General features: G+C 54.4%; 7 protein-coding genes across 7 annotated transcripts; 4 read left to right on the forward strand and 3 right to left on the reverse strand.

Annotated features, from left to right (window-relative positions):
- Window positions 1-1341: 1341 nt before the first annotated feature.
- On the forward strand, window positions 1342-2615 carry QBC33DRAFT_558430 (uncharacterized protein; the record flags this gene model as incomplete). The annotated part of the gene is made up of 6 exons (XM_060429884.1): window positions 1342-1504; window positions 1566-1674; window positions 1749-1875; window positions 1949-1997; window positions 2054-2365; window positions 2497-2615. The coding sequence occupies 6 exons, from the start codon at window positions 1342-1344 to the stop codon at window positions 2613-2615; spliced, it is 879 nt and encodes a 292-aa protein (XP_060284483.1).
- Window positions 2616-2832: 217 nt separating this feature from the next.
- On the forward strand, window positions 2833-5649 carry QBC33DRAFT_569300 (uncharacterized protein; the record flags this gene model as incomplete). The annotated part of the gene is made up of 5 exons (XM_060430536.1): window positions 2833-4603; window positions 4662-4775; window positions 4829-4853; window positions 4906-5040; window positions 5116-5649. 5 exons carry the CDS (start codon window positions 2833-2835, stop codon window positions 5192-5194), a joined length of 2124 nt encoding a protein of 707 aa, XP_060284484.1. The 3' UTR covers window positions 5195-5649.
- A 457-nt stretch (window positions 5650-6106) lies between these two features.
- Window positions 6107-7140, forward strand: QBC33DRAFT_514536 (uncharacterized protein; the record flags this gene model as incomplete). Its single annotated transcript, XM_060426048.1, has 7 exons — window positions 6107-6224; window positions 6276-6339; window positions 6568-6614; window positions 6694-6843; window positions 6927-6953; window positions 6986-7043; window positions 7122-7140. 7 exons carry the CDS (start codon window positions 6107-6109, stop codon window positions 7138-7140), a joined length of 483 nt encoding a protein of 160 aa, XP_060284485.1.
- A 224-nt stretch (window positions 7141-7364) lies between these two features.
- Window positions 7365-10404, reverse strand: QBC33DRAFT_619117 (uncharacterized protein). Its single transcript, XM_060432724.1, has 5 exons — window positions 10161-10404; window positions 9873-10100; window positions 7883-9807; window positions 7759-7800; window positions 7365-7698 (listed from the first exon to the last, which is right to left on the reverse strand). Exons 1-5 carry the CDS (start codon window positions 10354-10356, stop codon window positions 7537-7539), a joined length of 2553 nt encoding a protein of 850 aa, XP_060284486.1. The 5' UTR covers window positions 10357-10404; the 3' UTR covers window positions 7365-7536.
- Window positions 10405-11288: 884 nt separating this feature from the next.
- Window positions 11289-11943, reverse strand: QBC33DRAFT_558433 (uncharacterized protein; the record flags this gene model as incomplete). The annotated part of the gene is made up of 2 exons (XM_060429885.1): window positions 11289-11645; window positions 11707-11943. The coding sequence occupies 2 exons, from the start codon at window positions 11941-11943 to the stop codon at window positions 11289-11291; spliced, it is 594 nt and encodes a 197-aa protein (XP_060284487.1).
- Window positions 11944-12794: 851 nt separating this feature from the next.
- QBC33DRAFT_619118 (uncharacterized protein) lies at window positions 12795-14413 on the forward strand (the record flags this gene model as incomplete). The annotated part of the gene is made up of 4 exons (XM_060432725.1): window positions 12795-12824; window positions 12952-13080; window positions 13435-13873; window positions 13941-14413. 4 exons carry the CDS (start codon window positions 12795-12797, stop codon window positions 14411-14413), a joined length of 1071 nt encoding a protein of 356 aa, XP_060284488.1.
- Window positions 14414-14527: 114 nt separating this feature from the next.
- On the reverse strand, window positions 14528-20403 carry QBC33DRAFT_490754 (ino80 chromatin remodeling complex protein). Its single transcript, XM_060425465.1, has 8 exons — window positions 20059-20403; window positions 19139-20000; window positions 17384-19080; window positions 16970-17317; window positions 16301-16909; window positions 15271-16237; window positions 14897-15205; window positions 14528-14838 (listed from the first exon to the last, which is right to left on the reverse strand). Exons 1-8 carry the CDS (start codon window positions 20217-20219, stop codon window positions 14656-14658), a joined length of 5136 nt encoding a protein of 1711 aa, XP_060284489.1. The 5' UTR covers window positions 20220-20403; the 3' UTR covers window positions 14528-14655.
- Window positions 20404-20662: the final 259 nt, after the last annotated feature.

The raw sequence follows: 20662 nt of genomic DNA on the forward strand, positions 1-20662 counted from the left end.
TCCCTGTGCATATCAGTGCAGCGGTGCTAATCGCGGCCCGCTGCACCTACGTTTGGAAGAGAAACAGTCTATTCCGTAGGTAGTCATGATCACAGCTCGGAATCGGTGGCACGTGGTAGGTCCTTAATCTTGGCGACATGGCCCCTCACGCTCAACCCCCTCCCTAATGGTCTTCTCCCTAACCTTACCTATTTGCTCCTGCCACGTGCTGAGCTCACCTTTGTCGTTTTTTCTTCTTCTTCTTTAATTCAACAAGCTACCGCTGGCTGGAATCAATGACTAAACAGGGACTGGAAGAGAGCCTGAATTTTCGAGCGGTATCTTGCCGTGTAATCTCTTCGGGAATGGCAGTGGCGTTCTAATTATTGCTCCGCCGAGAAAGAACACAATAGATGTAGGGATCTACTGCAAAGCTCAGGATCACACCCATCCCATCAAGTTTACCCTGAGATGGCCCTGGGCAGCTCAGGCTACCCTATAATTAGCTCAGTTTACCTCAGATGGAGGTCATTGTTGGACCCGGGAATGGGATTTGGCGTGGTCAGTTTTAAGGTTGTGTGCATGGCTATATAATGTTGATACTGTGCCATATCACGGATATAATAATTATTAATTGATTGTTGTTTTCATAATTGATGTTGCACGTAATGCGATCCCATCAGGCGGGATTTCCCCACTCTTAGCCGTCCCTGTGGACAAAAACGGTCTGAGGATTTCCAAGTTTAGAAATGTTGGGGAATATAATCTCCGCTGTCACTCGACTTGCAGCCCACCTGTGTATGGGGAGTGTATGGGGTTTCCAGGTTCATTGGCCATGGTGGGGGGCCGGGAGGAGGGGGTAATGACGACAGCATTGATTCTCTCGCAAGTCACCGAGGAGGCGCCAACCCACATTGGTCTCGGCAGTCACGATCGCCGAGATATTGTCCCGTGCCCCGGCCGTGGAGGTGATCCCTCCTTTGCCTAAACCGAAGCAGCCACCACCAACAGTGTACAGGCTGAATTGGGAATCCCTAGTTGGGGTCCACGGCCGAAGTCCTAAAGTAATAGATGAAGGGCATCAGCCTATCGGCCCATATCTTGATATTTGACAAAGGGGCCCAAACATTATGAAGAACCCAGCCAGGTAATTGGAACTGCACGGATGCCAACATGGCGCATGGCACCAGGACGATGGACGGCTTGCTGTTATTATATAGTAGTCTAGTACCCCGTACCCCGTACCCCTTACCCCTTACCCCTTAACATATATGATCAGCAGCCAATACGCCCTTTTGAGCAAATGGTCGTGCCCAGCAGCGTGTGCGTGTGCCTGTGATACTCGGGTGCCCTCTCTTCAACATGGCGCGTGGTTTGATCTTTTATACCGCCTTGCTCGCGTCCTGTGTATCGCTCGCGCAAGCACAGGAATGCAGCTCTACCGGACTGGACTACACGAACGGTGGCTCCTACCTCATCGACGGCACTTCCGATGACTACTTCGTCTTCACGTCGGCTTTCTCGGGTCAGGAAACTCACACTATGTTTATTCGAAGCAGAAGAATGGTCAACTAATCCAGCCATAGGATGCGATGACACTGACATCTCTCCAATCCTTATCGATCCCGACGGTAATGACTATTCGTGCACTGACATTGCGACGCAGCCGGACGACACCGACCAGGTATCGCAATGGTTAGTGCTGCCGGGTTTCTGGATTGACCCCTTGCCGTCGTGCCCGATCAAGTAATAATTGACATTTTGTTTAGCGATATCCGCTTCTCTGAAATGACATCTGGGGAGTGGTCCGTCATCATCCAATCCCAAGATTTCGATTTCGCCGTTGAGCGCGTCTTTACACTGACAGTCGGTGCTGCCGATGTTGTCACTGTCACGGTATGTCGTATATATCCAGGGACACAAACACCCAGTCTAGAGCGAACATGGGCAAAGCTAAACGTCTTCCTAGGTGGTCCCCACCGTGGTCGTCGGTGTGACGAGCACTCCAGAAGCGACAAGTAAGAAATTCACACTCGGTCTCGGATTGCCATAGACTGATCTCACCTGTCCATAGCTATCACCAACGACATCTACGAGACGGATATTTTCACTGCCGAACCGGGTACGGTTACCCAGGAGTGTGAAGTCCCTACTCAGACTATCGTGCAGTACATACCAGGCGAAACGACAACGGTGTACACGACCATCCAGAGGGTAGAGACTAATGGGGCTGTTACGCAATATTACGACACCACTCTTGAATCGTGGGCCTCCTGTCACTGGCCTGAGACTCGGGTCCGCCCGACTTCGGACCGCGCTCCACCGCCCCAATCGCAATCGTCTCGGCAGTGCAGCAACGGCGATCAGTCATGGTTTACCGGTGGAGGTTGGTCGTGTACCAGACGTACGTCGAGATCGAGGACGCAGCGTCCCACGACTCGCACCACGACTACCTATCGCACGTCGTCTCAACCTGATAGAACTATACCCAGCTCCAGTAACACGCGACCAACGGAGACCCGACCAACGGACACCCGACCTACCGATACGCGTCCCACCAGCAGGTCATCCACACGCTCCACCGACGTGCCAACCTCTCGCTCCACGGACAGGCCGACGACGCGCCCTACAGATAGTACAGTCGCGCCCCCTGGTTCGTCTTACACATCTTGCCGTGGAACTGGTCCTTGCGAGCCAGACACTCCCACGAGGCAGCCAACTACTCGCTCGTCCGATACTCCTACCAGGACCACACGCCCCACAGACTCTTCTTCCTCTCCATCTGCCCCACCTCCCGGCTCCTCCTACACCTCCTGTCGTGGAGCCGGCCCCTGCGACCCCACCTCGTCGGGCATGACCACCATCACCATCACGAGGTCCACGTCCGATCGCCCAACCCAAAGCAGCTCTAGGACTCCCGACCCGACTTTCTCGTTCCCCGGCACGACCAGCAGCAGCTCGTCCACCGAGGGAGTAAGTTACTCCTCATGCCGGGGCATCACCTGCTTGACCGAAGACCCAGAGCCGACGCGTGGTGGTGGTGGCGGTGGTGGTGGTGGCGGTCGAACGACAACCAAACCAGACCGGCCGATCACGACCATCACCAGCTCGTCCACCGAGGGAGTAAGTTACTCTTCATGCCGTGGAATCACTTGCTTGACCGAAGACCCCGAGCCGACGCGTGGCGGCGGCGGCGGCAGCGGCGGTGGTGGCGGCGGCGGTGGAGGTGGTGGTGGCGGTCGAACGACGACCCAACCAGACCGGCCGATCACGACCATCACCAGCTCGTCCACCGAGGGAGTAAGCTACACTTCCTGCCGGGGCATTACCTGCTTGACCGACAACCCGGAGCCGACGAGCTCGGAGCGTGGCGGCGTAGGCGGCGGCGGCGGCGGCGGCGGTGGCGGTGGTGGCGGCGGCGGCCGAACGACAACGCAGCCGGACCGGCCAACCACGAGCAGCCAGAGGGAACCGCCAACGTCATCTAGGCAGTCGACTAGCCGGGGTGGAGGAGGTGACGGTGGAGGCGGTGGCGGCGGCGGTGGTGGTGAAGGAGGAGGAGGAAACAGACCAACAACCACCCAGCAGCCCACCCGCTCAACCAGTAGCCAGCGAGAGCAGCCAACCACCAGCCGAGGTGGAGGCGGTGGAGGTGGTGGAGGCGGCGGGGGTGGTGGTGATAATGGTGGAGGCCGCAACGGCGGAGGCAACGGCGGAGGCAACAACGGCGGGGGAGGCAACGGCGGGGGAGGCAACGGCGGGGGAGGCAACGGCGGGGGTAACGGGGGAGGTAGCGGGGGGAGAGGCGGCGGAGGAGGTGACAACGGCGGTGGTAACAACGGTGGGGGTAATGGCGGGGGAGGCAACGGTGGGGGAGGCAACGGCGGGGGTAACGGGGGGAGAGGCGGCGGAGGAGGTGACAACGGCGGTGGCAACAATGGTGGAGGGAACAACGGCGGTGGGAACAACGGCGGTGGTAACAACGGAGGGGGAGGCAACGGCGGTGGCAACGGCGGAGGGGGAGGCAACGGCGGTGGCAACGGCGGAGGCAACGGAGGAGGTAGCGGTGGGAGAGGTGGTGGAGGAGGTGACAATGGTGGAGGGAACAACGGCGGGGGTAACGGTGGAGGTAACAACGGAGGGGGTGGCAACGGCGGGGGAGGTAACGGCGGAGGTGGCGGTGAGAGAGGCGGCGGAGGAGGAGGTGGCTCAGGAGGTGGTAACGGTGGGGGTAACAATGGTGGAGGTAACAACGGGGGAGGGAACAGTGGAGGCAACAATGGAGGGGGTGGCGGTGGAGGCAACAATGGAGGAGGCAATGGTGGGGGGCGTAATGGTGGAGGAGGCAATGATGGGGGAGGCAATGGTGGAGGCAACAATGGAGGGGGTGGCGGTGGAAGGGGTGGCGGAGGGAGCGGGGGCTCTGGTGGTGGTAATAGTGGGGGAGGGAATGGCGGAGGCAACAACGGAGGAGGCAATAGCGGAGGAGGAAACGGCGGAGGGAATGGCGGTGAGAGAGGAGGCGGGGGAGGAGGCGGAGGCGGAGGCGGCGGCGGAGGTGGGCGGACTAGCCGACCGCCAGAGGCTGGGACAGTAGCTCCGGCAGCCACGCAGCTAGCCCTGGGTAAGTGGCACTTGCCCCATGGTTGGGATCTTCGGAAACGTCTACTTACATCAAGCAGTTCCCAGAGCCCTGGCTGTTGCGGAGGCTATCACCAGCACAGTCTTCGAGACATCGTATACCGAGACAAGTACTGTCACCGAGATCGCACCAGCCCCGACTACCACGGAAGATGGTAAGTGATCCCCCAGCATGGCTCGCTGGGATGTGTTCTAACACTTTTTGCAGCATACCACGTCATCACGTCTGTCTTGTAAGCCTTCCCCGGTTCGCCGCATGATGCCCCAGTTACTAAACAGTCTTAGCATTCCACCTGAGCAGACGGTCTGCGATGGAGACGAGAGCCAATCGACTGTCACGCTATACTATCAAGGACCGCCACAGACGGACCACGAAGTTCACTACGTGACGTACAATACTTGGGTCACCGTCTGGGTAGCGTATGTATTGCCTAATATTTGTATTGCGAACAGGAAACCAGAACCTCTCAACTGACATGTCATCCGTTCCTATAGGCATACCCAATACACCACCTACACGGACTACCATGCCATGACTCAGTGTTGGCAGGGAGGTGGATACTACGGCGTGTAAATAGCGACCTGGTTGGAGAGCTGCCGCCTCCTGAAAGCATGTGAAGCGTGCTATAAAGACGGCAAAGAGACAAGTCTGGGGGTAGCTTGCAGGAACCCATGTGGCTTCTCTCCAGTTCCTTTATCCCAGATCCAAACATTTCCAGCTCTTGACAGCCCTAGTCTACATGGACAGCGATTCTTCATGCTTCGGGAGGATAACCCAGCTCTTCTAATCGCTCGCAAAGCGCCTCGTATATGTCAGCCGAGTCCTCGAGTTTTGGTGGCTCTTCATTGTAGTAGCTTTCGAAACCCCCCTGTGCCAGGTGGACGACATGATGGGCTGGGCTAGATTTGGAAAACTTCGTCCAGGGGCTGAGTGGTAGAAGCGGAAATAGCACAGCGAGTTTCCATGGGTATATAACTATAGTTAATTTAACTATTTTTCATGCGTTCTAGTCTTCTCTCTAATTACAATATTGGCTTTTGATATTCTGGGCTCTACCGCAAGCGATAGAGTGCCAATTAATGCCCCGCCCGGCATGAACCACCCCCCGCTGGCTAAAAGGGGGGCATCGCGGCTGCATGGCTAGGTAGCCAACCAGATGGTTACTCCTCGGAGCTGTCGTCCTAAGCTCTAATTAGAATTCCATTGCTGGGAAACAAATTAAACCGCAAATGGCTCCTCACTACCCCAGCTTCTGCCTGGCTTCTCTGGTTCGGAGCTAACGCGCTTGAAATGAGAAGCACTACCCTTTAATTATACGATGAGCTTAAATATGCTGGGATGACACCTCCCTTTGGGAAAGTTCCGGAGTCGATCATGATATAAAGACATGGTTAGCTCACTGCACGGGGAAGGGTCATCCTGGGGATTGCATCTCCATCCTCCATCAACCATCGTTTAATTAGTTTGGACCAAGCTGCCGCAATAATGAGGTCTTCTAGTCTCGTTGCTGGGCTGTCCATTGCAGCCCAGGTCCTGGCAAAGCAGGCCCCGACGCTTGAGGTTGTTGCCAGGCAGTTGTGTGGCTGGCAAGGGCATTGCTATGGTAAGTACCTATCCTGCCCTCTTCTCAGTCCACACACTCATACTCGTCTAGGCGATCCCTGTGAGGGTTACAGCGACTGTGACGGCGACATGATATGCATCGCCAGCCAATGCCGGTATGCATCACAAGGCGGACCTCCCTTTACAGATCCGACCACCCAGCCCATCTTCACGATACTACCGACAGTGCCGACTGGCCGACCAACCGTAACCACCACCGTGACCATTATACCCGATCGAACAACCGTGACCATTATACCTGATCGATCGACCGTGACCATTATACCTGATCGACCAACCGTAACCATTATACCTGATCGCCCAAGTACAACCAGTTTGTCTAGTCAACCGACGCCTACGACGGCCTGCGTGTGGCCTGGCCATTGTCTCGGTAAGCTCCCAATCTGCCACTTAGCCCGTTGCAACGGCATATAAGACAGCTGGCACATGTGCTAATGAGAACCATCTAGGCGATAAATGCAAGACCGAAAATGACTGCGACATGGACTGGATTTGTCTTGCGGGGCAGTGTGCTATCCCGGATGAAGATCCGGCGCCGGTCATCCCCGAGCCGACAACGACTCCCTCGGCTACTTGCGAGTTTCCGGGTCATTGTCTTGGTAAGTTCCCTCCTTCTCCCTATTGTACAGGGCCGAGTGCTGTTTGAAAGCGCCGCATGTTAACACAACTACTACGCTTCCAGGAGATCCCTGCGTTGTCCACGAGGACTGTGATGACATCCTTGCCTGCTATAATGGACAGTGCACCACACCGGAACCGGAAGCCAGTGGAATTCCATGCGCAGATGCTGGCTGTGTTGGTACGTTCCGTTGCTCTTTGCGACCTACCCCTCCGGGAAGTATTTAGTAATTAGACAGACACTGACCAGGTGCTACAGGCGCTTCTTGTGCCACTGATGAAGATTGTGGTGGCGGGTTGTTGGTTTGCAATGGGGGAAGGTGCGGTCTGTGAACAACGGGTGGCATCCTATGATTAATTATAAGAGAAGGTGCGCGTGTATGAGAGGGAATAGGTGGAGAGAGAGCAAGGGTAGGAATTGTGGACAAGAATAACAAGAGCCACACGACGACGGAGCTCTTGATTATAGTTAGTGGTGTATTTCCCTTCCAATCTTTTCTACTCAATGAGAGGATAATTAAATTATTCCTAGCTTAAAGTCGATCTAGTAAACTGATGTGAGGATAACTAGATAATTCCACGATATAATTAATCAAGGCGCTGCTCCGGCCCAAGTTGAACAGCTCCCCTGAAACTATCTCGAAAGCAAACTAATTCGCGTGTTGTAAAGCCACTCATACTATCTCTACAGACACCGTGGCGGCAGCCTGCCAGTATTTCATGTTGGCATCGAATCTGCTAAACTTGATCGTGTCGTTTTTGTCAGTCCGAGCACGAGCCAAGAACTTGAACGTTGCTGTGTCGCCTGCCTTGGACGACGAGAGATAAAGTACTTTCTATGCTTGATCATTAATAAACTGTAATTGTACATCGTCTGATTGGGTGGAGATACTTACCGTTTTCTCGATATCAACGTTAAGGGGAATCATTTCCTCGGGCTATTAATCGGTTAATTAATTGCCTGCGGGCGTTTGGAATTCCACCTTGCAGCTGCAGCCTCCCGACTCGAGCACGACTTACCAAGTTGCTGACTTTGATGTCGAAGGTCTCTCCAACCCTGTACGTTCTGGGAATTTCGCCGGCACTCTCGCCTTCAACCTTGAGCGCTGGAGGTTCGGGGGCTTTCAAGTTGCTGATCAAATCCTGCAGTTTCTTAACATACTCGGCAAGGTCATCGCGGCTGTCCTTGGTTATCATGACAAAAAGCGGGCCCTGGGTCCAGAGGATGACGCCGCTGTTATCCGTAGAAACGGCGAGGTGGCTGCGGTCCACGTGCTTGTTCTTCCACGCCACCTGGATGTCCTTGGGGGCCTCTTCGTACTCGTCTGTCAGGATCGTGCCCTGGCCCGGCTGGGTCAGCCGGTCCTTGGCTTGGGCATATAGCTCGCGTGCATCAGCCTCCAGTGTGCAACGAGAGATGCGAAGGTTGAGGCACTCGCCGTCCTTCATCATGCACCAGGTTGCCGACAGGTTGTTGGAGTTCACCACGAAGTTGGGATCGCAGGCGTCCCAGCCCGCAAAGATTTCATCGACATTGGCTAGAACATTGTCTTCTGCACCAGCCGAGTCGTGGCGTAGCTCCGGAAAGAAGATCTCGGGCTGCGTGGCCAGCTTGTTGACACCAACCCAATTTACCGGGTTCGGGTACTTCCCTTCACGCAGGACACCGAGGCGTTTTGGGCTTATCCCGGCCTCTTTCAGATCACTGTCCGGCACATGATACAGCTCTGTGGTGTGGTCGATCGAGTTCTTGATATACTCGGCCAGCGTCTCTCGGCCGGCATGCGGCCCGCCCGACAAGGGCCGACAAGTCGCGTCCATGACCATTTCGGCGGCTCCTTTCCGTTCGGCGATGGTCATGAACACATGGGTGCCAAAGGCTGTGCGCCGCACATCGTTTTCTTCGCGGAAAAACACCACCGGAGTACCGTTGGACATTGGACTGTTTGACACTCCTCGGCCGATCAGCTGCGCCTTCTTGATGTAGCCGAAGGGCTGCATGCGCTTCATCTGCAGGTAGCGGTCGGCGCTCCGAAGCCCCAGCGGCACAATCGCGTGCGTCAACCCGGCAAGATCATAGCAGTTGATGGTGTGCTTCTCCTTCTCGGCGCAATCGTCGACCCAGTGATCAAGATGGAGCGGCGCTGCACCACCAGAGAAGTAGTGCCAGCTTCCGCCGTGGAGAGAGTCGTACCAGATGTTCTTCTGAAAGTGCAGCTTCTCGGTCACGTAGACCAGCCAGCCGTTCTCGTCGTCGCCGATTCTTCGTTCGGATGCGTCGTCATTGAACTTGCCGATGTCGTCGTCCTCGCTCATGAGGCGGAGCGGGAGCAGGAACTTCCGGAAGAGACCGACTGGTATGCCACGGTACAGGAATTCCGGAAGCTGAGCCGACGCGACAAAGTAGAGCTCGACGGGACTTTCGCCGATCTGCATACGGTGGTTGTCGAAATCCGACAGGAGAAGGGACCAGCAGATCCTACCACGAAGACCCCAGGGAAGATACTGTCTCGCCGGTTTCAGTTGTATCTGCGTCCGGGAGCTGCTCTGAGAGAAAGACAGCTCAAGTGGCACATCCCCGGTGCAGGGTTCCGACTCTGGAGCATTGCTGTCGTGCGGTTGAAAATAGCCTTGCAAGACTACCTTGACAGTATCCCCGAGTCGATCAATGATGGGCGCTGGCCATGTGACTCTGCGGAACGAGACTTCGAGGCCGTAGTCGTCCAGTTGCAGGACCCTGATAGGAATCCCATCTGGATTGGCGTTGTCGACACCTTTGGGGCCGAAAAACATCCTCGCATGGCCTCCAACCGTGTCATATACAGGGAGGACAGAAGCACCCAGGGCAAGGGTCTCCACAGAAGAGTAGGGTTTCCACCTCTCATCGGCGCTCCAGTCGATCTTGTCAAATGCTGCCTTGTCCTTCCAGTCCAGAATCCAGTGCGCTAGCATCTGTCAGTACCAGGGGTGGAGAAGTGACGGAGAAGTCCAAGAGTCTCAAGTAACGTACTCTCGTTGTTAGACGTTTCGACCTTGACCTCAAAGTGCTTTTTATCTTTGTAATGGTCGTACAAGGCCGTTTCGCCACTGGTGTCGTGAAACACAAAGTGGACGTCCCTGGTATTCACGTTCGGTCCGGTAGAGTTGAGATTGCCGACATAAATGGTCACGAAGAGTTTGTCGATACGAGGAAGGCCCAGCGAAAATTTGATCCAAGTCGATTCATACTCGGGCGGGACTGGCATCGTGCATCGTGTCAGCGCTCAACTAAGCCTGGATATGTGGTTGTGATACGCACTTTCCATCACACCAGTCTGGACAGACCCGGTGCATGGTTCGCCGCTCCATGCCAGCGCAGGATACGAGCCGTTGGAGTATCCACTGCACTTGGTAACAATTGCCTTGGTGTCGGTGCGGTTGGTGAAGCGAATCCGGCCCGGAATGGACATGCCCTCCCTGACTTGTCCCTGAGAGTATCCTTCAGGCGGTCCCATTTTGACTCGGGAATGTTGCAGTGGTTAGGTATCTTGGATGGGCTCTGGTAATTACCGGCTTGTGTGTTGGACCTGCCTGCGACCTGGTTCGGGTTTATATAATTAGTGGCCATATGAATGGCCGAAGAAGAATCGACGAAGCCTGACACATTGCAGCTTCAAGCTGAGTGTGACCTAATTACTACAAATGTAGACTCAATATTCCATAAAGGACTTGGTATTCTTCACTAGTCTGTCTTCTAGAACGGCCGCTTCGTCCCGAACGGGCCGAGGCGGTCTAGATCACATCGCCACCAAGGTATGCGCTGCCCGATCCGGCATTGGTGGAACGGTAGTGTGAAGCTGAGTCGAGACACAGCCTCCTCATTGGCCAAACCAAGTATTGGGATGCCACCCCTCCACCACTGCAGGAAGCTCAGCGCAGCCACCATCACCCTCAAGCTCATCAGTGCTTGGCTCTGAGGGGTCACTTCTCGCCTGCGACGTGATTAAGGCTGGCTAAAGTCCAATCTGATTTTTCGAGCGAGTCGCCCAATCCTCAAAATTGACTGTGGAGGAGCCAGCACTGAACCAAGATCCAGACACGCGTCGAAACGGAACAGCAGACACCGGTGCAGTTTCTGAGCGGACGGAACGAAGAGAATATTGGCCTGTGTGCACCTGCAGGTGGCGCGTTTTCAATCGTCGCCGAAAATGCAGGAGAGCTGGAAAGGTGGGTTTGACTAGAAGTTCAGCCAGAAGGGTTATAGTAGGTTAAACTCCTTATCTACATCTCACCCAGCTTCATACCCTCTAAAGTAGCAAGGCTGTCCATTTAGACAACGCCTGCGTCTAGTCTCTCGTCGTCATCGCTGTCGCTAATTGCTCTCACTGCCTAACAAAGAGAAAAGAGCATGTCAGCCAGGCTATCTATCCTCCCTTCTAGAAAAACCTCACTTTGACATCCAAGTCGATAATGAGACAAGCACCGCAATCGCGCCAGTCACCCCAGCTTCAACGCCGACGCCAACGTTAGAAGTAAAGATGCCAACCACGACCCCTATGGCCACGGCGATAAGCAAACCAGCGACTGAAAATCCCAGAATTACGTGTTCCTTCAGCTTGGGCCCCACAAGCAACGCCTTATGAGTGGAAGCGCCTACGAGGTCTGGGTATTGCTGGACAAAAGATTCCCTGGGGTCGAGGAGGCTAGGATGCTCGTATGCGGAGGTGAGCTCGGGGAAGGGCTCGCGGGTGCGGATGATAACCTCTAGAGGTATTGACTGGTCTTCCAGGTCGACGAAGCGGAACTACGTGGAGCGGTCAGTAACCGGCCAGCCACTAGTGCGGGGGCGGAGTCGGCTTGCGTACCGTCGACACAGTCGCCGTGTTGATGATCTGCTCCCAGAAGACGTCGTGGAGCGACCCGGAGAGGCCGATTCGGTTGGTGACCTCGTCCCTCTTGGCCCGGATCCGCTTCACGACGGCCTGGCCGGACTCCGAGTCTGCAACCCGGATGCTAGCAAGATAAAAACGCTTCTGCGTCTCGATCACGAGCATGACGGTGGCATTTGTCGACGCTCTCGGTCCGGCTGCCTGGGTCGCCATAGGCGCGAGCTCGTGGACGTTAGAGGGTATGGAGGAGGCAACAGGCAGAGTCTGTTTCATAGATATGGTAGGATGAGGCAGGAAAAGGACAGCGAAGGGGACGGGGGCTGGTTGCGTAGGTTGTAGGTCTGATGGCTGGGCGGTCCGCGAACAATGGGGCCCAACGAGGAAGGCGGTAATTAGCTCTCGTTCTCATAACGTCGAGGAGCATCGGAGCAGCGACGTCCATCAGACTCTATGTCGGAGCTGCGATGCTTCATTGTGGCTTTCTGGCAATGCAATGGTCCAGATTCTCGAAAAGACGGTCGCCGCCACGATATGCCCATACCCACCACAGCCAAATTGAGCTTTTGCGGCCTGGGACCCAGCCCCAGCGTATGAACGCTGGCCCAGCTATATGTCTCATGCACCGTTCTATCGTCAATTCGGCATATTCCAGTGCGCTTAGCAACGAGGTATAATGCTAGCAATAGAAGAGCAGTGGCCTTGTCAAACCCCCTAAAATTCGTTATCGGATCGGGACGTGATAACGCCATACAACGCCCTTCACGTGGGTACGTGGTGACCGGGTTTGGTCACCGTGCCAGGGGCTTATCACCCACCTGGCGTAGTGACAGTAGTGGCACTCCGTCGTTGACCAGCCTCTCCACGCGGGGTGGCAGGAGGTGGGGGTTTAACCCTGCGGCTGAACGAATGTCATCGTGGCCACGACCTCAGAAGAGACTTTCCACCATAATATCCAGCCCAAAGTGCACATTTCGACGCCCACCGGCCAATGAAACGTATCTCTCTGACAACCAAACAGTCTCTCGGTCCCTACTTTGTTTACTTGATATTCCCAACACATCTGGATGAAGCACGAGTCGGTTAAGCGGAGCCAGGTATGCCCGACGCCCCAGGCATAGCGCTGCCCATCTCTCCTAGATTAATCCCCTCACCGCCCTTCCGCAATTTGACTTCAAGAATTTCGATCTGTCGAAGACACTCTAGTGTATTGTCGCTAACCAGAAAGGCCAGGCTGGTTCCAGTTACCACATACAGCGATTCACGGCCCAGACCCGCGCCGAAGGATCAACCACATACGAGAGGGTTCTCGCCAAAGATATCAAGAACCACAAACAACAGGCGACGAAGAAGGTGAATAATTTCGAGAAGCTATTCGGGATCCTTAAAATGGGATAAGAGAAAGAAAGAACGAAAGAAAAATAATGTCCGATAACCTTCGTACATCGACCCAAAGGGATCGAACGGGGAATGAGGCCCGCAACCATAAGAAACGCCTAGCATGTCCATTCAGCAAATGCTTCCCCGAAAGGTTTGATGCCGACACTCCATGTACGAGGCGTTGGGGGTTTGATGGCTTTCGGCTGCTGAAGTAAGCCAGTCCCTCAGTGTGGCATCGAAACCTGGGAGAGACATGCTGACCTGTTCACGAGCGAACACATCCGAAAATACCATTCCTACCAATTTTCGTGTGAAATTTGTTCAAAGGGGTTCCCGGAAGCTTCCTTGAACGAGAACAGCGACAAATACCTGGACAAGCTCAAAGACGAACACCACCACAAAAAGCATTCCGGCAGCACGGACAATGACCGAGACACAGAGTGTGGTAGTCCCTCGGGCACCCACGGCAAGCGGAAGCGGAAGAAGAAGACCACCGGAACGGGGGAACTGTCTGCACACACACAACCGAACAAAGCGGCGGAAAATACCAGTCTCTCGTGCGGCCGAGGAAAGCGTAGACGACACGGAAAACTCAATTGCGTGGAAGCCTACCCAGAACGGATGACAGGGGACCAAGACATTAAATTCGAAAAATGGTTGAAGGAATGCGGCAAGAACGACTCCAAGGGAGAAAACACAAAGCCAAAGTACCACTCGCTCTGTCGTTGCCTCTTTGGAAAATCCGTGTCGCCCCCCGAAAATCCATGTCAGTGCCGATTTTTGCGTTAATTAATCATCAATCTGCCTTGCAGAGAGTCTGACCAAACTTGCAGACTACGATTACTTGGAGCCACGATATTACATCGACCAGGTTTTGGCAAGCAACCAGCTGCCGAGCGTCGCGGTGCTAGAGGCTAGACTGTCATCGTTACACGTCGACCCCAAAGGAGTGGACCCATACTCCTTGGACGACAATGCTAGCGCGGAACCAACGAGATGGGGAATTCCACAAGGGACAGACTCTGGGTACTACTCCTGGGAGAAGCCTGAACCACAGCCCGACCAGCAATGGCCCCCATTACCAACGTACGCGACCGACGCAGTGGAAGCCGATGACGACAGCCGCGGCCCGATGCCTCACATACCGGCTGGATTGGCTTGGCCGGCCCAAAACACGGGTCTCACATTGAACGACCTGACTGTCTCCGGAACGTCCACCGAACCGTTTGCTTACCCGGATGAAGTAGATGACACCGATTTCAACGTCGATTATGGCTCGGACGAGCACGATGAAGGACCTAGTTAGGATCCGAGTTGCCGTTGTGGCTTCATGACAAGGTGATTGAGAGATTTCTCTTAATTTCTCTCCGTGGGTCGGCATATGGGTCGACTTGACCAATAGACCCAGGACCTGGTTTTGAGCATGATGGATGTATTCAATCTGCCATGTAATTAAGAGAGCCACGCGTTAAAATCATCATAGACGCCAAGCCCCAAGCACCATTAGTCTCTCAGCATGTTTCAAGTAATTACACAAACACGAGGCAGTCAAGCTCCTATGGTGACAGCCCACGTTTCTGTTGTAAACACCAGCTCGCCTCGTCGTCTCATGCTCTCCGGGTCAACTAGCACCTTAAGCCCGACGGAGTCGCTCCCGAGATTGAAGACCCGGAATATGACGTAGAGGTTCTCCGTCCTCCGACCGCCGGCCGTGTTGGACTTGTCCTGCATCTATTAGCGGAAGTTAGCGGTGGAGCCATTATTACTGTTTCTGCGAAGTATCACTGACCCTCTTGTACTGGTGCTTGCTCATGTAGAACGGCGTCTCGCAGGGCCCCGTCGTCGTCTTGACTTCGATATAGTACTGCAGCCTTGCGCCGGCCCAGACATCGGAGGCGAGATAACCCTTGTCAATGAGCAGATTTGCCAGTGTGCTGTTGTAGTCGGCGTACGTAATGTCTGCTGTCTCTCGTCCTTTCCAGGGCCTCATGTCGGAGTAATCCGGGTGGCTTGTTACATAGCTGCGGATAGTGCTTTGCCAGTTTGCGCGGGAGAAGCCAGACAGCGGAATGTCGAGGCGAGAGAGTAGCTCAAAAACCTGCAAGACTCGGTATTAATATTACGGCTCGACTTGCGAAATGGCGGGTGAATCAAGGCGCTTACAAAGAGCTCGCCTGCGGCACCAACTTGCTTGTCCCGTTCCAACTTGCTAATGGAGCGCGGACGGTAGGGATCCTCGTCACCTTCGTCCAACGTCGAGCTCCCAAGGGCAGCTTGAATGGCTGACATGTCGAAGGCGCCCTGTGACGGAAAACCTGTACGTCTGGCGGCATTTACGACCTTGTGCAGTAGAGTCGTGTATTCGCCCGAGTCCGGCACGGACGAATCTACATCTACCGGCTGAAGCCTTGGTCGCGCGGAGCTTGCATAGCTGCTCCCAGCGGTGAGACAGGATATTCCCTCATTTCTGGGGGATCTGCTCGCAGTTGGCGAATGAACGGACGACGGTGGTGTATCTGTGCCCAGGTATTCAGTGGCACTTGAGTCGCTTCTGTGGTTGTCCGGAGTGCGAGACTGGAGCACCTGAATGTTCGGCCGCAATGGGGTTCGTGGTCCAGCAGGTCCAGCCACACCGTGGTCTTCCCCCTCAAGTTCCTCGACCTGTTCCCGCTCAGACTCATGGGCCTCTTCCCGCTCAAGCTCCTCCGCCTCTTCGGCTGGATCATCGAGGAGAGTTACGCCATGGTGGTCCAAGACCTTCGCCAGCGCTCTGGATTTCTTGACGTTCAGAACGCTCTGAACAGCATTTACGGCCTCCTGATGAACATGCTCCAAAATCCGTGACGTCGGTTCCGTCATGATCCACTCGCAGAGGAGCTGTGGCAACTTGCTATTGAAGCAAAAATCTTGGCTGGTCTCATCCTCCGGGACGTAAATCGTGAGCGAAGTCGGGTTCTCGCGAATGTGGAGATCTGCCGTTGCTTTTTCGACCCGCAGGAGTTTTCCATCCTGGTGCAAATGAAGCTCCGATGTGATCTTGTCCGTCTCAAGGGTCTCCGAGCTCCGCAGCAGGTTGTAGAACGCCTCATGGTTGCCTTTCGTTCTGGGGCTATTGTAGGCCATCGCGATGCTGTAATTAATAGTACGTCAATTTTACCTGTACTAAATTAGGTAGCTCTTCGAGGCCACTGACCTGAGCAAAGCACGAGCTTTTGGCTTGATCTCGCGGTATGGTGACGATATGGGCCGCGTCGAGTCTTCATCGGCCGCAGAAATCTCTTTCACCACCTTTGACAAGTACCTCTTCTCGAGGCCGGCCCATTCGATCAATGGCCTCAAGTCGCGAGTCTTGTCCATGCTGAAATCGAGGAACTTCGCCTTGGCAGCAAAATCGTCGCCGAGGGATTTGCGATCCAGAAGGGCAAAGTCGTCAGACCCCTTGAGAAGTGAAACATGGCCGTTGGGGAATTTGACGGGGAACACTGTCTTCTGAAGGACTGGGGCGGGATCAAACTCGCCACGTTTACTCACCCGAAGCAAAGAGTTGAAGGTTTCAAGGGTCTGCTTCGCTTCCTCCACGGACAGTTCTGGTCCAGTCAGCTTGTCGTAGACCATCTTGGCGGTCATGGTCTGAACGCCGACATTCTTGACGAAGAAGCTCCGAAGGTGTGGATACAGCTCTTTAAGAGTGAGCATCCCCCTGATTTGGGTGGCACTGGTCCACAGACACTGGGCGGTTTTGTGCCACGACACGACTTGGTTTTCAGAGCCGCAAATGAGTGCCTCGGCCTCGAAGGTTTTCCTGTCATTAATCACTGCCGTCAGCGAAGCCTCTTGTCTCCTCTCATGCAGCACCTCTCACCTCAGCTGCTCTGCGCTGATATCTGTCAAGCGCTCATCGGCAAGGCACTTGTAGAGCTCGCTGACTCTGTCAAAGTCAGTGCAGTCGGACGACTTGAATTCCCTGATCTCCTCAATAAGGTCCTCCCAGTCGTAATTGGGGATTTCCAGCGTTCCCGAGAAGAAATTGGCCAAGTTAGAGCGGTCTGTACCGAATCGTTCGAAGTCGGCCTCGTAGAGCTTCGCTAGTGAATACTTGGTCATCATCTCGATTGGCGACTCCCAAACACACTCTTCAGCATGAGCCCAGGCAGGTCGTTGATCAGCGCCTTCGGGAATGAATATTGACGGTCTTGAGAGAAATTGATTTCTAAAAGTGGCGTTAGGACAGGAAATCCGTCAGGATAAATACTTTAGCAGCTGACATAAAACTTACCGAATAAGCTCCTCGAGTATACCAGGTTCGCTGGACTTGCGCACTTCAGATTGAAGGTATACATAGAGCTCGTAGACCCTCTCTGGCCTGACCATATCCTCTGCGGATTCATTTTGATCCAATATATAATCCAAAACGTCGAGGATGAAGGTCGTATCCGGACCTTTGGAGCCGAGCCCAAACGCTTTCCCCAGTGCGTCCCATTGGGGAGGGAACGTGTTGTAGATAGGCTCAGTCTCCAGCTGCAACCAAGGGAAGTATTCTCCCTCAAGCAGGAACCGACTACTTAACTGCTTGAGGTCCGTGGTGGGGAGGTATGTCGTGTCAAATGGACGCATTTCGTTGTCTTCGCAAAGCACGTCCACCCAGCCGAGCTCGTCGATGATGTCTTCTTTCTCCATCGCAGCTAATGGCCACTCTAGCTCCCAGGTCGCCTGCAAGAAGCCGAGGAACTTCTTGGGTCGGTGCTCTGCCACGTAATGACAGATATCAGAGAGCTTTGCGCCATCTTTGTCAATAAGCCGAAGATGTCGTCGGACTTTGAAGCATTCGTGGAGCCACTCCTTCCACGACAGGGAATCTCTTGTTTGAGGAATTGGCGTGTCTTTGAAATAAGCACCGTGGAGGATGGACACGTTGAACCCCGGGGCATTGTTCTCGGAATCCGATTCATCATCGACCGGGTCAAGTAGTTGGGCTGCTCCATAAGGACTGTCGTCCCGAATGTAGAAATCTGCCGAACCGTAGCTCTGGACCTTCTTCTGTTCAGTCACGAGATAAAGCCGGTCGTAGCTATACGGTGTCTTGGTGAGATGCTGAGTCATATAAAGAAACCGGAGGTGAGAAGCGGCGACCTTGAGAATAATGGAGAAGAATAATCTCGTGTGGATGTTGAAGATTGCCTCCCGGATGAAAGACACCGACGCGGTCTGAACTCCTATCGATCCAAAAAGCTGCTTCCTCTGGGCATTGGCGACAGCCTTAGGATCCACTACCTTCAAGTCGAGGCCGAGGGGGATGTCCAGGTCCGTGCCGCCGACTCTGGGATAATACACGTTGCCGGACTTGATCGTGGTCCAGCTGCCGTCTCTCAGGGGCAGCAAGTCCAGCTGCTTAACTCTGTCCTTCCCGTCCTGCCGCGAATCCGCAAACGGGAGATTCAGCAAAAGCGCGACCCTGGATTGCCAGTCTTCGTCGACGGTTGATTTCATCCTCGACTTCGACGACGCAAGATCGTGCGCAACCCGAACTATGGCCTCGCAAAATGACATGAAGGGAAGGCCGTGCTTCCCCAATAGGTCGAGGTCCCGCCTTCCATAGTCAAGAGACAGATAGCGTTCAGGTGCTATATCGGCGAAAAGAGGCTTGCCGTGTTTATCCAGTTGCATTGGAGGCAGTCGCCTACACGCTGATAACAGCTGGAGAGGACCGGGCTTGACCGGTCGCATAACTGGCGTGCGTTTCAACTGGTCCCCGATCTTCTGGATGAGGCTCTTCCAAAAGCCGTCCCAGGGATACCCGTCTTCCTGGGGGAGATATCGCATCCACTGGTATTGCAGCGTATCGTGTTGACAAAACTGCAGGACTGCCTTGACGAACGCTTCGGCGATTCCGTTTGCCAGTCCCTCATTTCTGAGCGAAGTGGTCACGATGTCCTGCCTGTTGGCTTGTGTAACGAAATCCGCTTGAATCAAGAACTAAATACCCATCAATTAGAACAAGATGGGTTGTCCATGCCACTGTCTTCCCACATACCTTGAATCCCATCTGCCGAACTGGCAAAAAGGCGAAGATCCATTGGTTATCGATAACCGGGACTGAATCCTCATCCAGCGGAAATGCGAGGACGACTTCTGATCTCGAGTAGGCCATAGTCTCCATCTCCTTGTCTGAATAAGTGCGATTCTCGTTTCCTGCGAGGTTGGTGGCGACATGTTTGGTCGTGTGGTAATATCTCACGTCCTCTTGCTCCTCGCCGTCCTCGCTGGTGTGCTTTGTCACGGCCACTCTGTTGTCTGTCTGACGATCGATCGAGTACGTGGTGGTAAACTCTACCTCCTCGTCGTCATCATAGAACACAATTTCAATCCATTCCATGTTCTTCATGAATAGAAGAATGGTGTCGTGGATTTCTCGGAGCTGTTGCCCGGTTGTCTGCCGCTGCTTCTCGAGAGCCGCCGAGTCGCCGTCGTTATGAAGGAGCAGCGTGATGCGAGTGAGGTGGTCCTCAAGGTCGTCTTCGTGGTCTTGCCAAACCGGTGTAATCATACCCAGCCCAGAATCGCCGTTCCGGTGCAGGAAGTGGAACGAGAAGTCTCCAGATTGGATATGAGCTTTATAGGCTACCATGAAAACGGACTTGAAGCCGATACCCTTCTCGCCGATGTAGCCCTGAGCGCCCGTCTTGGAGCTCTGGCCAACATTGCAAATCGCAGTGAGATTTTCCGGCTCGAAGCCGTCTTCGTTGCATTCCATGATGATCCGGTCTGGATAGATGTTGAACGATACGTACGGCACCTCGTCGCGGGCCCGGGCATTGTTGTAGTGATTGTCATCACAGTTCTGGAGCAGTTCGAAGACAAATCTCGCATTGCTTGTGTAGAGATTCTGTGCCAACCTGGATACATTTTAACAAAGCTCGTCGCCGCGTAGGGGGGTTTTAAACAGCGTCATACGTTGTGATAGAAGAAGCAATCAGCTTGTCCTTGCTCAGCATGGCTTGGACAATGACATCGCGATCGGCCTTGGATAATCGGTCCAGGATCTCCGGTGGGATGTAGCCATGCTCCTTGCAGATGTCCTCTACGAGCCTGCGTGCGCCTGCGCGGCCCGACATGGTGCTATAATTATGTTTCTGGGAGGATCGTTAGCCGAGGCATTGCCATGCATACCACGTTTCAGAGATGCTCAGCTCACTCAAGTTCCGATAGGAGTCTACTTGATGAACAAAAACCAGAGAAACCCGAGAATGTGGATAATTGAGATCCGGGTCACATCTGGGGAGTTGATATCAAAATATCTGGCAATCGTTGATCTTCGAGGCTGTGCCGCCTTCGTCACAGATCCTGAGGCGGCCAAAGCCAATGAGGATGGCTGAAAGTGAAAGAGCAGGAGAGGAGGTGCATATTGCCGCCCGCAAACAAACACCTTCTCTTGCTTCTTGCGTGCTCCATTGGTCCAATCCTTGCATCACCCCCGCAGCTTTGATCCTTTCTAGTGGGGATGGGCGCTACACTGGCACCTCGAAGCGAAGAGTCGGGCGGTCTTTCGGAACCGACA

This window comes from Phialemonium atrogriseum, assembly GCF_030411735.1.
Source record: "Phialemonium atrogriseum strain 8032-3 unplaced genomic scaffold QBC33scaffold_10, whole genome shotgun sequence".
Lineage (NCBI taxonomy): Eukaryota > Fungi > Ascomycota > Sordariomycetes > Cephalothecales > Cephalothecaceae > Phialemonium > Phialemonium atrogriseum.